This window comes from Thamnophis elegans, chromosome 17 (assembly GCF_009769535.1).
Source record: "Thamnophis elegans isolate rThaEle1 chromosome 17, rThaEle1.pri, whole genome shotgun sequence".
In the NCBI taxonomy this organism is placed as follows: domain Eukaryota; kingdom Metazoa; phylum Chordata; class Lepidosauria; order Squamata; family Colubridae; genus Thamnophis; species Thamnophis elegans.
The window spans coordinates 11,582,822-11,597,626 of record NC_045557.1 but is presented as its reverse complement, the minus strand read 5'-3'; the positions used below and the strand labels follow the sequence as shown (position 1 = coordinate 11,597,626).

At 44.6% G+C, this 14,805-nt stretch overlaps 2 protein-coding genes across 3 annotated transcripts in view; one reads left to right on the top strand and one right to left on the bottom strand.

Moving 5' to 3' along the window:
- The window catches only part of LOC116520073 (delta(14)-sterol reductase TM7SF2-like), a 278,256-nt gene that overhangs the window by 214,083 nt on the left and 49,368 nt on the right, over window positions 1-14,805 (bottom strand). The gene's annotated exons all lie outside the window — the stretch shown is intronic.
- On the top strand, window positions 1,061-14,144 carry LOC116520179 (pre-mRNA-processing factor 39-like). Its single transcript, XM_032234330.1, is given in 9 exon segments — window positions 1,061-1,282; window positions 1,284-1,337; window positions 2,861-2,986; window positions 5,125-5,243; window positions 7,608-7,775; window positions 9,951-9,979; window positions 9,982-10,145; window positions 13,582-13,689; window positions 14,100-14,144. Coding segments are annotated over 9 exon segments (1,008 nt in total). The 5' UTR covers window positions 1,061-1,087.

Here is a 14,805-nt window from a genome sequence, read left to right as displayed (position 1 = left end):
TTCGAACTGCTGAACCAGTGGGTAACTGACAGTCAGCAGTTGTAGCCTGCAGAAGTGCATTCTAACCACTGTGCCACCATGGCTTTATTTATGACCATTTTTCATACTTAATGACACCCTCGTGATCACACGATTTACTATCAGAGGTTGATTCTCCGGCATTTGAAGGGTTGACAACTGTCCCACGTTTATGACGGTTGCAGTATCCCGGGGTCACCTGATTGCATTTTGTGACCTTCTGACAAAGTCAATGGGGAAGCGCGATTCGCTGAACAACCGTGTTACTAATTTAATATGCAGTGATTCGCTTAATAAATGGGGCAAGGAAAGTCATAAAATGGGCCAAAACTCATTTAACACATTTCTCACTTAGCAGCACAAATTCTGGGCTCAATTGTGGTCCTAAGTAGAGGACTATTTGCGTCTCTATAGGAAGGAAGGGAGAGAGGAAAAGAAAGAGAAAATAAGGTGTGTCACAACAGAGTTCTTGGGAGAAGGGTGGCATATAAATCTAACAGGGCGCTAGGGATGGTAAAACTGTTTATTATAACCTTTTAAATGAATAACAATAGTATAAGAATGGCAAAGAAAAGAATAACTATGTGAATGTATACCTATAATTGTATGTAAGAGAATAAATGACAGTAAGAATATAAAGCACAATATAGGTAAACAATATTTGGTTATAAATAGATATGTATAAATAAGTATAGAATTGTACATAAAAATGGATAACGAATAAGGAGACCATGAATGCAAGATAGAAATGTATAGAAGGGAAAACACTAACTGCAAAGAAACCGATACGGAACTGCTGTATGATATACGATGGAACTTCTTGTTCCTATGTTGTCTTAAGTCATGTGTTTGTTCTTGTTGATGTGTTTATGTGTTAGAAATAAAAATTTATAAAATAAAAAAGGAAGTTCTCCTCAACTCTGGAGGAAGCCTCAGGATGTAGAACGAAGCCAACAAGTAAATGAAAATTAATACTGGGAAACTTTTAATTCTTCCCGGATTTGCAGGCACTGACGAAGAGTGTGGTTCTGAACCAGGAGAGCAATGGTCCTCCAAGCCAGACGAGGCCATGCTGGTGCAAGAGCTGAATGGAGATAGCCTGGAAGACAACACAGCAGCCCTGCAGGCCGAGCCAGCCAGAGAGGAGACCCCTCAGGCTCCTGCGTCAGACGTGGGGATGATGATGGCCTTGAGCCAGCCCATGGAGGACCTCTCCATCACCTACCCGCTGGAGTTTGAGCGGTACTGGAGGGCCACTCAAGAGAAACCCCCTGGACTTCACTGCATGGACCGAATTGTTGCAATATGTGGAACAGGAGGTAGGAAGAAGCCAAAGTGCCCAAAGCTATGAACTGATTGTCTATGCAGATTCTCGGTCATCCAGGTCCTGGTTGTCCCAAAGGTGGTTTTTTTCAAAAGCCAACTGGACTTCCTTGTTCTTTTTTCCTTGAAAAGCTTTAACCCAAAGGTGCCTTTTTTTTCAAGAGGCAACTGGACTTTCTGGTTTTTCTTTGAAGACGTTTCGCTTCTCATCCAAGAAGCTTCTTCAGCTCTGGCTGGATGGTGGGGAATGGAAGGATTGATACTCCTTCCAGGCAGCTGGTCATTTGCATCCTTTTAGGGGGCCGTTGAGGCCACTTGGAGACTTAGCTGTGTCCTTTCAGCAGTTCCAAGAAGGCTCCACACCCATTTGCACCACTAAGGTGACCCTGAGGACACAGACAAACCTCCAAGTGGCATCAATGACCCTCTAAAACAGTGTTTCTCAACCTTGGCCACTTGAAGATGTCTGGACTTCAACTCCCAGAATTCCCCAGCCAGGGGAATTCTGGGAGTTGAAGTCCAGACATCTTCAAGTGGCCAAGGTTGAGAAACACTGCTCTAAAAGGATGCAAATGACCAGCTGTCCTGCAAGGAGTATAAATCCTTCCATTCCCCACTATCCACTTACGACTACATCACTTAATGCAGTATCTGATCCCAATCAGCTTTGTTAAACAAGGGCTGCTAGTAACGCTAAACCACATTTTGGCTTCTGATCTTAGTTTCCCGTGCAGTCTTAGCACGTTTGCAGTGTTTTGTATTTTCCTGCATCCCTCTCAAAACCAAGCCAATTATTCATGTATCAACTCCAGGTAGAATTGTATTTGCACAACATTGGAGAAAGTGAAGAGATTCCTCTTGATCAGAAGGTGATAGGAAAATATTAGAATGTGCAGAAATGAATAGATTAACACTAAGAATTAAAGAGAACGAACAAACTGAATACTATATGATATGGGAAGTATTTATCAATGGTTAGAGGGGAAAAAAGGGAAATTGGAAATCAAAGAAGATTAAAAGAATAATAGAAAATATGTTAAGATAGAGGGTGTAACTAAGATGATAATAGAAAAGCCGATACAGGAAGCCGTATAATTACTTTATATTGTTATGTATGTTTTGTGTTTTTTTTTTCTTGTGGTGTTTTCATTTTTGTCTTTAAAGATTAAAACATTCAATAAAAATTATTTTAAAAAAGATGATAACCGTTAGTATTATGATGAGGAAGACAATTATGCTTAATGTTGTATTTTTATTAGAGGATATGTTAAGAGGACAATGAATAGGTTAATAAATGCTCAATTGTTTAATATACTACAATTTAAGACTAGAGAATTAATATTAATGTGAACGATGTTGTAAATGCTGAAGCTGTTGCAAGGAGATATTTGTGCCCATGGCGACACATTGTTTTAAGGAAAGATGAAATATTTGTAGGCTGAAAAAATATAAAATAAAAAAAAACCTTTTATAAAAAAGGACAAATCCACTCAAGCTTTTCTCTTGATGGCTCTTGCAGAATCACATCTACGCCGCCCGCAAAGCTTTCGACAGCTTCTTCCTGAGGTACCCCTACTGCTACGGCTACTGGAAGAAGTATGCCGACATGGAAAGGCGCTTTGACTTCATCAAGGAGACCGAGGAGGTACCTAGTCACGGAGGGGATTGTGCACAGCGCAGCCCTGTCCTGACCACCAAGGATAGGCGGCAGGATTAGAAATGGGCTCACCCGGTGACTCAGTGAGACAAGCCAGTAGCCCTTTCACTACAATAGTTCATTTAGTCACCGTTCAAAGTTACTTCTTTGAACAGCACTGAGAAAAAAATAACTTGCGACCATTTTGCACACTTATAGCATCCCCAAGCAACATTCGGATGCTCGGCAACTGACTCAGATTTACGACAGTTTCAGGTCCCAGGGTCATGCGATATATACCCTTTTGCGACCTACTGTCAATGGGGAAGCCAGACTCACTAACAACGGTGTGATTAGTGGGAGTGATTTGCTTAACAAATGTGGCAAGAAGAAACTGTAAAATGGGGCAAAGCTCACTTAACAAATGCCTCGCTTAACGTAAATTTTTGGGCACAATTACTGTAAGTCAAGACCTACCTGTATATTAGTGTGTGCTTGGATACAGCGGTGTTTTCTTAGCATACAAATCAGCATTTGAATGTGAAAGGAAACTTCCCAGTGTACTTCTGGACAAATCTTTCTCAACCTTAACAACTTTTAAGATGGGTGGGATTTAACTCCCAGAATCCTTCAGCCAGTTTTCAGACGGGTGTTGTTGTTTATTTGTCTATTTATTTGTCTTGTATGCTGCCCACTCCCGGAGGACTCCGGGCGGCTCACAATAAACAAGGGGAGGGGGATAAGTAGACAAACAACACTTTAAAAATACGCAACATTCACAATTTCCGTGGGGCTGGATATTTCACAAGCCCCCGGCCTGCTGGAGCAGCCAGGACTTGGTGGCTTTGCGGAAGGCCGGGAGGGTAGTGAGGGTCCGGATCTCCATGGGGAGGTCGTTCCAAAGGGCCGGAGCTGCAACAGAGAAGCTCTCCCCCGGGGAGTCACCAGCCGACATTGGCTGGCAGATGCAATCCAGAGGAGACCTAACCTGTGAGATCTGAGGTGGACTTCAACTCCCAGAATTCCCCAGTCAGCAGCCTTTAAGATGGGTGGACTTTAACTCCCAGAATTCCCTAGGCAGCATGTTTTGAGGTGGGTGAACTTCAGTTCCCAGAATTCCCCAGCCAGCCTGCTTTAAGAGGGGTGGACTTTAATTCCCAGAATTCCCCCGCCTGCTTTAAGAGGGGTGGACTTCAACTCCCAGAATTCCCCAGCCAGAAGTTTTAAGGTGAGTGGACTTCAACTCCCAGAATTCCCAGCCAGAAAGTTTTAAGGTGAGTGGACTTCAACTCCCAGAATTCCCCAGCCAGCATACTTTGAGATGGATGGGCTTCAAATCCCAGAATTCCCCAGTCTGAAGTAACTGGCTGGGGGAACTCTGGAAGCTGAAGTCCACTCATCTTAAAGTCGCCAAGGTTGTGAAACCCTTCTCTGGAGTAGAGCCATAGTAATTAAGCCGAGGTGCCCGAGGGCATGGCCATTGTGGCTAATAGAAGAGCACTTGTGGATAGAGATAATTCTAAAGCTAGGGAAAATAACATTTCTCTTTTTCCCTTGTGGATGCTCACCATGTTCACTCTAGGCATCTCTTATAACCGCCTGAAGAAGAGTTCTGGAAAATTCAGAAGCTTGCCTTTTGTTGTTGTGTGTGATGATGATTTAGTATCGCCCTACTCGGTCCCATAGCATCTGGTTCTCTTCTATCGGCCCCTGCTGTGTAGTAGAGCAAAAATGGGGATATGAAAGGTTAGCGTGGAAAAAACCTTCATTCTCAGAAATTCCTCTTTGCACGAGTGGAGTGGGGGGAGGCCCCTAAGTCTCTGATGGCGAACTATGGCACGCGTGTCAGAGGGGGCACACAAAGCCCTCTCTGTGGGCGCGCATGCCATCGCCAGCTGATCTTTGCGGGTGCTGGAGCTCCGGAATACAGCCTGAAAACTGCCCGAAAAATGGCAAAAACCAGGCCAGTTTTGGGGAGGCAGTTTTTAGGCCAAAAACGGCCAAGAAAACCAGGCATACTAATGCCAGCCAGCTGGTCTTTGGGATTCTGGTGTTCCAGGCATGCACATGTTCCGGTTTGGTCACTCGGTGCCAGAAAGCTTCGCCCTCTCTGCCCTAAGTGTTCATTTTCTCTGCTGCCCCTGCAGGTTTTCCAGCGGGGTCTGCAGTCCATCCCTCTCAGCATGGACCTCTGGATCCACTACATCACTTTCCTCCAGTCCACCTTGGATATGAATCAGCCCGATTCAGCTCAGAAGATTTGCGGGTAGGTGGCAGGACAACTTTACAGTGGCAAGGAGTTGCCCAGAGCATGGAATCGTCCTCCTTGATATTTTTTCCCCCTCCAAAGTCACTTCTGCCCCTCGGCATGTTTGAGATTCTTGATGCTTTGAATACAAAATAGAAAATAGGTTTTTTGGAGAAGCTCGGCTCCTGTTAACTTTATGGACGCTCCTTCTCAAACCGAGATTTTCAGTTGGCTCCCATCCAGAACTAACCAGCCCAGCCTAAGCAGAAAAAAAAAAAAAAAAAAAAAAAAAAAAAAAAAAAAAAAAAAGAAAAAAAAAGAAAAAAAAAAAAAAAAGCCTCATTGTTTCTCAACCTTAGCAACTTGAAGAGGTCCGGACTTCAACTCTCAGAATTCCCCAGCCACGAATGCTGGCTGGGGGATTCTGGGAGTTGAAGTCCGGACCTCTTCAAGTTGCCAAGATTGAGAAAACTGGCTTAGCTTCCACATCAGGTATGGTCAGTTGGTCGAAGCTGTGAAAACTCAGCTTCACTCTTTTCTTCTGTACCGAGTTTAAAGAGGGTTCGCCCTCTTTTCCTTTGAGCCAACAGAAGAGGAAAATAGACACTTAATTCTATTAAAAACACAGGTAGTCCTCGACTTATGACAGTTTGTTTGAAGTTACAATGGCCCTGGAAAGAAGTGACTGATGACACTTTTTCACACGGCCGTTGAAACATCCCCAGGGTCACATGATCAAAATTCAGCTGCTTGGCAACTGGTTCATACTACGAACAGCCACGATCCTGTTTTAGGACCTTCTGACAAGCAAAGTCAGATTCACTTAACAACCATGCCACTAACTTAACAACCGACGTGATTCACTTAACAACTGTAGCAAGAAAAAGTTGTCAAATGGGGCAAACTCACTTAATAAATGTCTCACTTAGCAGCAGAAGTTTGGGGCTCAATTTTGGTGGTATGTTGTAGACCAGTGTTTCTCAACCTTAGGAACTTGAAGATGCCTGGGGGATTCTGGGAGTTGAAGTCCAGACATCTTCAAGTTGCCAAGGTTGAGAAACACTGTTGTGGACTATCTGTATGCACAGCTCTGGAAGGGACAGGAATTCCCTCCATGATGTACCCAAACAGTCCTGAAACCAGGAGTTTGAACGTACCTGCCAATATTTGAGCGTCCTCAAATATTTATTTATACATTTTTATCCTGCCTTTATTACTTTATAAATAATTCAAGCCAGTGAACATATCTAACGTGCCATATTCCTCCTATTTGCCCCGCAATAACAATCCTGTGGGTTGGGCTGGGAAAGAAGGATTGGCCCAAAGATCCTCAGCCAACTTTCTTGCCTAAGGCAGGACTAGAATTCACACTCCCCTGGTCATCGTCCAACGTCATCCAGCCGGCTTTCAGGCTTATGCTGTGAAGCTTAGCTGCAAGACTCCGTTGTTGGGTCTATTAACAGAATAACAGAGTTGAAAGGGACCTTGGAGGTCTTCTAGTCTAGCCCCTGCTCAGAAGGAACCCTATAGTACCATTTCAGACAAATGTCTGTCCATTAAACGCTTCCAGTTATGGAGCATTCACATCTACTGGTGGCAAGCTGTTCCCCTGGTTAATTGTTCTCACTGTTAGGAAGTTTCTTCTCAACTCCAGATTGCTTCTCTCCTTGATTAGTTTCCACCATTGCTTCTTGTCCTGCCTTCAGGTGCTTTGGAAAATAAGTTGACCCCACTTTTCTTTGTGGCAGCCCCTCAAACATTGGAAGACTACCATCCTATCACCCCTAGTCCTTCAGATTAACAGAGTTGAAAGGGACCCCTGGAGGTCATCTAGTCCAACCCCCCTCGCCCAATCAGGAGATGCTACACCATTTCTGACAAATGGCAGTCCAGTCTCTTCTTGAAAGCCTCCAGGGATGAAGCTCCCACACCCCCCGAAGGCAACTTCTGTCCCATGGGTTGATTGTTCTCTCTGTCAGAAAATTCTTCCTTATTTCCAGGTTGAACCTCTCCTTGGTCAGTTTCCATCCATTCTTCCTTGTCTGGCCTTCAAAGGTGCCTTGGAGAATAGCTTGACTCCCTTCCTCCTCTCTGGGGCAGCCCCTCAAATATCGGAAGACTGCTCTCATGTCTGCCCTGGTCCTTCTCTTCCCTAGACTAGCCAGGCCCAATTCCTGCAACCGTCCATCATCTGTTTTAGTCTTCAGTCCCTAATCATCTTTGTTGCTCTTCTCTGCACTTTCTAGAGTCTCCACATCTTTTGTACATGGTGACCAAAGCTAGATGCAGTATTCTGAGTGGGGCCTTACCAAGGCCTTATAAAGTGGAAGAGCTATTGGAGCTATTGGAGCTGTTAATAATATTCTTTTGTCTTCTCTGCAGGACTTTTGAGGCCGCTGTGGCTGCCGCAGGAGTCGACTTCCGTTCGGACAAGCTCTGGGAGATGTATGTGGAATGGCAGAAGGAGCAGGGAGACCTGAGGTCCGTCACCGGCATTTATGACAGGGTGCTGTCCACTCCCACCCAGCTGTACAGCCATCACTGGGAAAAGTAAGTGCGCGACTTGGAGGGCGTTGAGTTGTGGAGGCCATCCCTGTCTCCGGGTTTTGTAGTGGGGTTCTCCAGCCCAGCCTTTGGCAGAGACCCTACAGGTAGACTTAACAACGTTCAATCAGCGGCTGTTCGAAGTTGCACAACACTGAAAGAGCTGACTTACACATTCACGGATCTTACACGTACAATTGTTGCCATTTCCCCACATCCATAGGATCGAAATTTGGACTCTTGGCAACTGGCACAAGAAACCAGGAAGAAATCCAGGTAGTTCAAATGAGTACAAGTTTGTTTCATGTTATTTCTTATTTGCCATGGTGGCGCAGTGGTTACTGTCCTTCCAAGGGCAGTAAAGTGAGGACCCAGATTGTTGGACGCAAGGCGCTCAGAAAAGCACTGTGAAGCAGTATATAAGTCTAAGTCCTTCCTTCCTTCCATCCATCCATAGTGGTTAGAATGCAGTATTGCAGGCTAATTCTGCATCTGCCAACAGTTTCATCCTGACCAGGTCAAGTTTGACTCAGCCTTCCGTCCTTCTGAGGTGGGTAAAATGAGGGCCCAGATTGTTGGGGGCAAAAGGCTGACTCTGTAAATTGCTCAAAGTGGACTGTAAAACCACGTATTTTTCAGAGTATAAGACGCTCTGAAGTATAAGGCGCTTTCGGGAGGAAAAGCGCTTGGCCTTATTTTCAGGGAGGTCTTATTGTATTTGAGGTGCAGGAGACGGTGAGCGTGGTTACCTCATGGCTGCTACTGTGTTGCAATATTTTCAGCTTATTTTAGCGCATGTGCTCATTATCCAAGGAGGTCTTATTTTCTGGGAAACCGGGTAGTTGACTGAGTTTCATGTTTAATGAATGAAGTACCATATTTTTCGTATAAGATGCACCTAGGCGGAAAACAAGGGGGGAAATCTGCCTCCTTGCAACAAATAGCAAACAGCACAGACGTATATACTATTTGTGGTGTATTTCTGTGCGTGTGTGCCTGACCCATAAAAATAGCAAAGAATTGGAGAAATGTGCATTGTGGCAGTATATTAATGCCAGAAAGTTTTCTTAAATGTAGTCACACTAACTCCTCTCAATTATTTAAATAGATCTACTCCGTGATTGAGTTAGTGTCTAATTAGACATCAGACTATACTTGCACAGAAGCTGTTAAAATTGATGTGGCTTTCTAGAAGTATAGTTATTCTCTGCTATTTAAAAGAAGATACAATAGCACTCGGCCTCTCTTCAGATCGAGCATTTATTTTAAAACTTCTTCATTTTGTTAAGTTGTCTAAAATAACAATAAAGCAGTCTTTAAAAAATAAGTCTAATAATTTGAACATTTTATAGGCATTTATAGTTGTTGACTTACCTCCTTGCAGCAAACAGCAACAGCCTGATTAGCACAAGAAAAAAAAGTCTGCCTCTGCCTCCCAGCAATTTGCCTCGTGGAGAAAGCAGCAAATTTCACTTTCAGTTTCAGCAAGGGCCTCCAGATCATCAGCTTTCAGGCTGCAGGGATTGCCGAGGTGGCGCAGTGGTTAGGGTGCAGTACAGCAGGCCACTTCAGCTGACTGTTATCTACAGTTCAGCGGTTCTAATCTCACCGGCTCAGGGTTGACTCAAACTTCCATCCTTCCGAGGTGGGTAAAAGAGACCGATTGTTGTTGGGGGCGATATGCTGACTCTGTAAACCGCTTAGAGAGGGCTGAAAGCCCTATGAAGCGGTATATAAGTCTAACTGCTATTGCTATTGCTATAGTATAGCCTACTGCAGCCTCCTAAGCCCCATTTTCCCCTTTACTGCAAGGAGGTAAATTGCTGGGAGGCAGAGGCCAAAGGGTGGGGCCGGTGGGTGGGTGGGGCTACAATCAGTGTGTAAGACACACTCACATTTTCACCCTCTTTTAGGGGGGGGGGATTGTCTTATACTCTGAAAAATATGGTAGTATATAAGACCAGTTGCCTCTTGAAAAAAAAAAGCACCTTTGGGACAACCACGACCTGGATGGCTGAGAATCTCCATAGACATTTGGCCATAGGGATGGTGCACTGCTCATGTGTGAGAAACAGTCACCAGCCACTTTCTCCAGTGCCGTTGTAACTTGGAACGGTCGCTAAATGAGCAGGACTTACCTGTAGCCGCTTTCTCTGAAGCCCTCCTTCCTTCTCAACGCAGCTTCAAGGAGCATCTGTCCAGCCATCCGCCGTGGACATTCTCTCCATGGAAGAGCTGCTGTGGATGCAGTCCAAGTTGGCCTCCGACACGGCCCCCAAGACGGCAAGGGGGGAAGCCGAGGAGGAAGCACCACCTGGAGAACTGCCCCCAAAGGCGGAAAGCAAGCAGGAGGCCGCAGAGGGGATCCAGGCGTTGGTGAGTCCATGTCTTGGCTTGGACCCTTCGTTTCCTCTCTTTCCAGGATCCAAATCTAGGCTGAACTAACCCAGAGCCAGAGATAGGGGAGTGGGCAGTAGCCGAAATCACAAAGCCATCAGAATGCAGGTAACCAGTCTGTCAATCAGAAGGGAGCTGCAAGGTACCTTAGAACAGTGTTTCTCAACCTTGGCAACTTGAAGATGTCGGGACTTCAACTCCCAGATTCCCCAAGGTTGAGAAACACTGCCTTAGAAGTCTTCTAGTTCAACCTTCTGCTCAAGCAGGAGACCCTCTACCATTTCAGAGAGGTGGCTGTCCAGTCTCTTCTTAAAAGCCTCCAGTGATGGAGCACCCACAGCTTCTGGTGGCAAGCAGTTCCACTGGTTAATTGTCCTCACTGTCAGGAAGTTTCTCCTTAATTCCAGGTTGCTTCTCTCCTTGATTAGTTTCCATCCATTGTGCTGCCCCAACAGTATATAGCTAATATAGGAATTAAGAGCTGTCTCCTTTAAGAAACTACCTCATGGGAAATGTAACTACCTTATGGGAAATGTAGTTCCATAACATGTGACCACATCTGTGCTCCCTGATTGGGCACCGGGGTACTCTGCCCGGGAAAATTGATTTATTACCGACCTCTCACTGAATCGCCTTCGGTTCTACCAGAAGCAGCTGTGCACCAGCAGCATGGGTTAGAGGAATTAATGTCTTTTTACACTACGTGATGGGACAGATCACGGAAAGTCAGAAGAATCTTAACACTGAACTGTAAGTTTTGCTGTTAAGGATGCCTGATAATAAACGTGATCTGAAAGATATTCCTAAGCGTGGAGTTAACTGGCTGCCCGAGCAGACCCTCATTGCCTGGGGCAGAACTTCCATTGTTTCTTGTCCTGCCTTCAGGTGCTTTGGAGAATAAGTTGAACCCCCCCCCCCTTCTTTGTGGCGCTCCATCAAATACTGGAAGACAAGGGTGGCTCAGTGGCTAAGATGCTGATCTTGTCGATCAGAAAGGTCGGCGGTACGAATCCCTAGCGCCGCGTAACGGGGTGAGCTCCCGTTACTTGTCCCAGCTTCTGCCAACCTAGCAGTTCAATAGCACATAAAAAATGCAAATAGAAAAATAGGGACCACCTTTGGTGGGAAGGGAACAACATTCTGTGAGCCTTTGGCGTTGAGTCATGCCCACGGAGACGTCTTCGGACAGCGCTGGCTCTTCGGCTTTGAAACGGATCTGAGCACTGCCCCCTAGAGTCAGGAACGACTAGCACATACCTGCCAGGGGAACCTTTAACTTTACCTTTATTGGTTAAAATTCAGAATTCAGAATTAAGATCTAAAATGAAATGAAATACAAAGAGCAAATTTGGTCTAGTGGTTAAGGCTAGAAATTGGGAAACGGAGAGTTCTAATCCTGCCTTAGGCATGAAAGCTGACTGTGCGATTTTGGGACACTCACCAGGAGATGGAGAGTTCTAGTACTGCCTTAGCCATGAAGGCCAACACTGATTTTGTGCCAATCACCAGAAGACGGTGAATTCTAGTCCCGCTTCTGATACTAGGACAATGGGGTGATTTTGGGCCAATCACCAGGAGACCTAAGTATGAAAGCTAGCTGGGAACTTTTGGAGAATCACCAGGAGACGGAGAGTTCTAGAATTCAGACAGGAAAGCTGGGTGGGTGACCTTGAGCTAGTACCTCTCAACCCAATCCAGCTCATAGGATAGGGAAAATAGGAGGAAAAAGGAATATTGGACCGTTCACTGCCTTGAGTTTATAAAAAAAATAGTACAGGTAGTTCTTGGCTTACGACCACAATTGCACCCAAAGTTTTTGTTGCTAAGGTTATTTGTTAAGTGAATTTTGCCCCATTTTATGACTTTCCTTGGCACAGATGTTGAGTGAATCCCTGCCTTTGTTAGGTTAGAAACATGGTTGTTAAGTGAATCCGGCTTCCTCATTGACTTTGCTTGTCAGAAGGTTGCAAAAGGAGATCATATGACAACACCCCCCCCGCCAGGACACTGCATCCATTATAAATATAAATGCCAAGCACCTGAATTTGATCATGTGACCATGGGGATGTTGTGACGGTCGTAGGTGTGAAAACTGAAAAACTGTCGAGTTTTTTGCAGAAATCAAATCCAGGAAGCACACACAGATAACTGATTCAGCAGGATTGATTTAAATAAGAAACTTCTTTATATACAAGGATAGATAGATAGATAGATAGATAGACAGACAGACAGACAGACAGACAGATAGATAGATAGACAGCAGACAGACAGACAGACAGACAGATAGATGATTGATAGATATAGATAGATAGGTGATTGATAGATAGATAGACAGACAGACAGACAGATGATAGATAGATGATAGATAAGATAGGTAGATGATAGATAGATAGATAGAGAGATAGATAGATAGATAGATAGATGATAGATAGATAGATAGATAAATTGATGATAGATGATTGATTGATAGATAGATGATAGATAGATGATGATAGATATAGATGATAGATAGATAGATAGATAGATAGATAAATTGATGATAGATGATTGATTGATAGATAGATGATAGATAGATGATGATAGATATAGATGATAGATAGATAGATAGATAGATAGATAGATAGATAGATAGATAGATAGATAGATAGATATAAAAGAAGAAGCAGATGTTCTCCGGAACTTTAAAATGTATTGCTCACTAGCTTTTGTTAGCCACTGCTAACATCGGCAGAGTGCAAAAGCCATTAAAGAGATACCTGCCTTATACACTATTAATTAATTTGACCATTGCACGCATGATACGCCCATCCACTAGGGGAGGAAGGAATAGGAGCATCGATTAACATGCCTGATGTAAAACAACAAATCTAATTACAGGTGGGAAGCGAGTGGATGGGCCTATCATGGCCAACTGATTAATAGTATATAAAGGCAGGTATCTCTTTTACGGTTTTTACACTCTTGACGATGTAGCAGTGGCTAACGAAATGTGTTGTATATACACACAAAATACCAACAGCAGAGAACAGTTTCAGATCAGTTTAGATCAGCAGACGTCCAGAGTAATTCAGAGCTCAGAGCTTAATACAGCTAGCCACGCCCAGACTTCTTACTTAAGTTTCTGTTTTCAAATAAGCCTGATTGGCTGATCTCTTACCATATCACTGCCAGTTCATAAATATTCTGACAAAGATGGTCATAAGTGACTTTTTTTTCCAGTGACATCAAAGGGTCACCAATGAACTGTTGTAAGTCAAGGACTGCCTGTAAAGGCGGGATATAAATAAGTCAAAGGAAAGAAGCAATAAAAGAGAATTGTCTAATCTGATCATTGCTTAGATCCAATTCTGGTTCCCCACTTCTTTCATGAAGGTTCCTTCGATATCCCTGATTTCACCTCTTCTTGCGTTTTCAGGGGGCGCTGGACCCGGAGAAAGTCCTGGAGCAATCCATTTCGATCCGCCAGCAGATCTTCAGTCAGAATGAAGCTGAAGTCAGCAAGCGCTGGAATTTTGAGGATGGGGTATGTACGAAGGGGGCAGAAGAATTTGGGGAGGGAAATGTGGGGGGAACCGGGGGTGTCAAACCGGAATAATCCAGCTACCCAAGGGCACCCGGCCTGGGAAAAGAATGTCAAACCTCTCCAAGATGCGCCTCACATCAAAGCGGTTCCCAAAACATCACACAGCCATTGGACACTGACGATTGGTCAAAGGGTGGGGTGGGGAGCTCTGGAAAGGATAAACCTCATAACATTTGGGCAGGAATGCTCAGATCTAGCCTTGCTTTTGCTGCAACTGGTAATCCTTAGTAAAAGAACCTATCGCTTCATCCAGATGGAGTCAATGATCTTTCTTCCCTAAGGACCTCGCTGGGGCAGGTGTGACAGTTACCTTATGCTCTTACCCGCCTCGATTTTATCTCTGCGGGTAGTCCTCGACCTACGAACATAATTGGGAACAGAATTTCTATCGCTAAGCAAGGCTAGGTTCAGTGAGTCGTGGGTGATTTCACGGCCGTTTTTTTTGCCACCATAGTTACGCTACCGTGTTCCCCCCCAAAATAAGACAGGGTCTTATTTTCTTTTGACACCCCCCCCCCAAATAAGCGCTTGGTCTTGTAGCGTATACCGGCCTTCCATCTGTTAGGAAGCTGGCCAAACTGTTTATTGCCCATGTCTATAGACTCCCTGGCATCCCCATTCACAGTCAGCAAAGCTTGGCAAACAGTCAAAGGAATATTTATCAACACGAACCTTAGCTTGCTTGGCGAGCTGCCAGATAGCAATAGCAGTTAGACTATATACCGCTTCATAGGGCTTTCAGCCCTCTCTAAGCGGTTTACAGAGAGTCAGCCTCTTGCCCCCAACAATCTGGGTCCTCATTTTACCCACCTCGGAAGGATGGAAGGCTGAGTCAACCTTGAGCCGGTGAGATTTGAACAGCCAAACTGCAGAACTGCAGTCAGCTGAAGTAGCCTGCAGTGTTGCATTTAACCACTGCGCCACCTCGGCTCTTGCTAACTAGATAACTAGTTCCAAGCACAGGGCAAAGCAAAACTTGGCACAGAGTCTCTTATAGATAGAAACAGAACTTTCCATTCTTGAAACGACTGAAGGAACGAATTGTTTCCTGCAGAA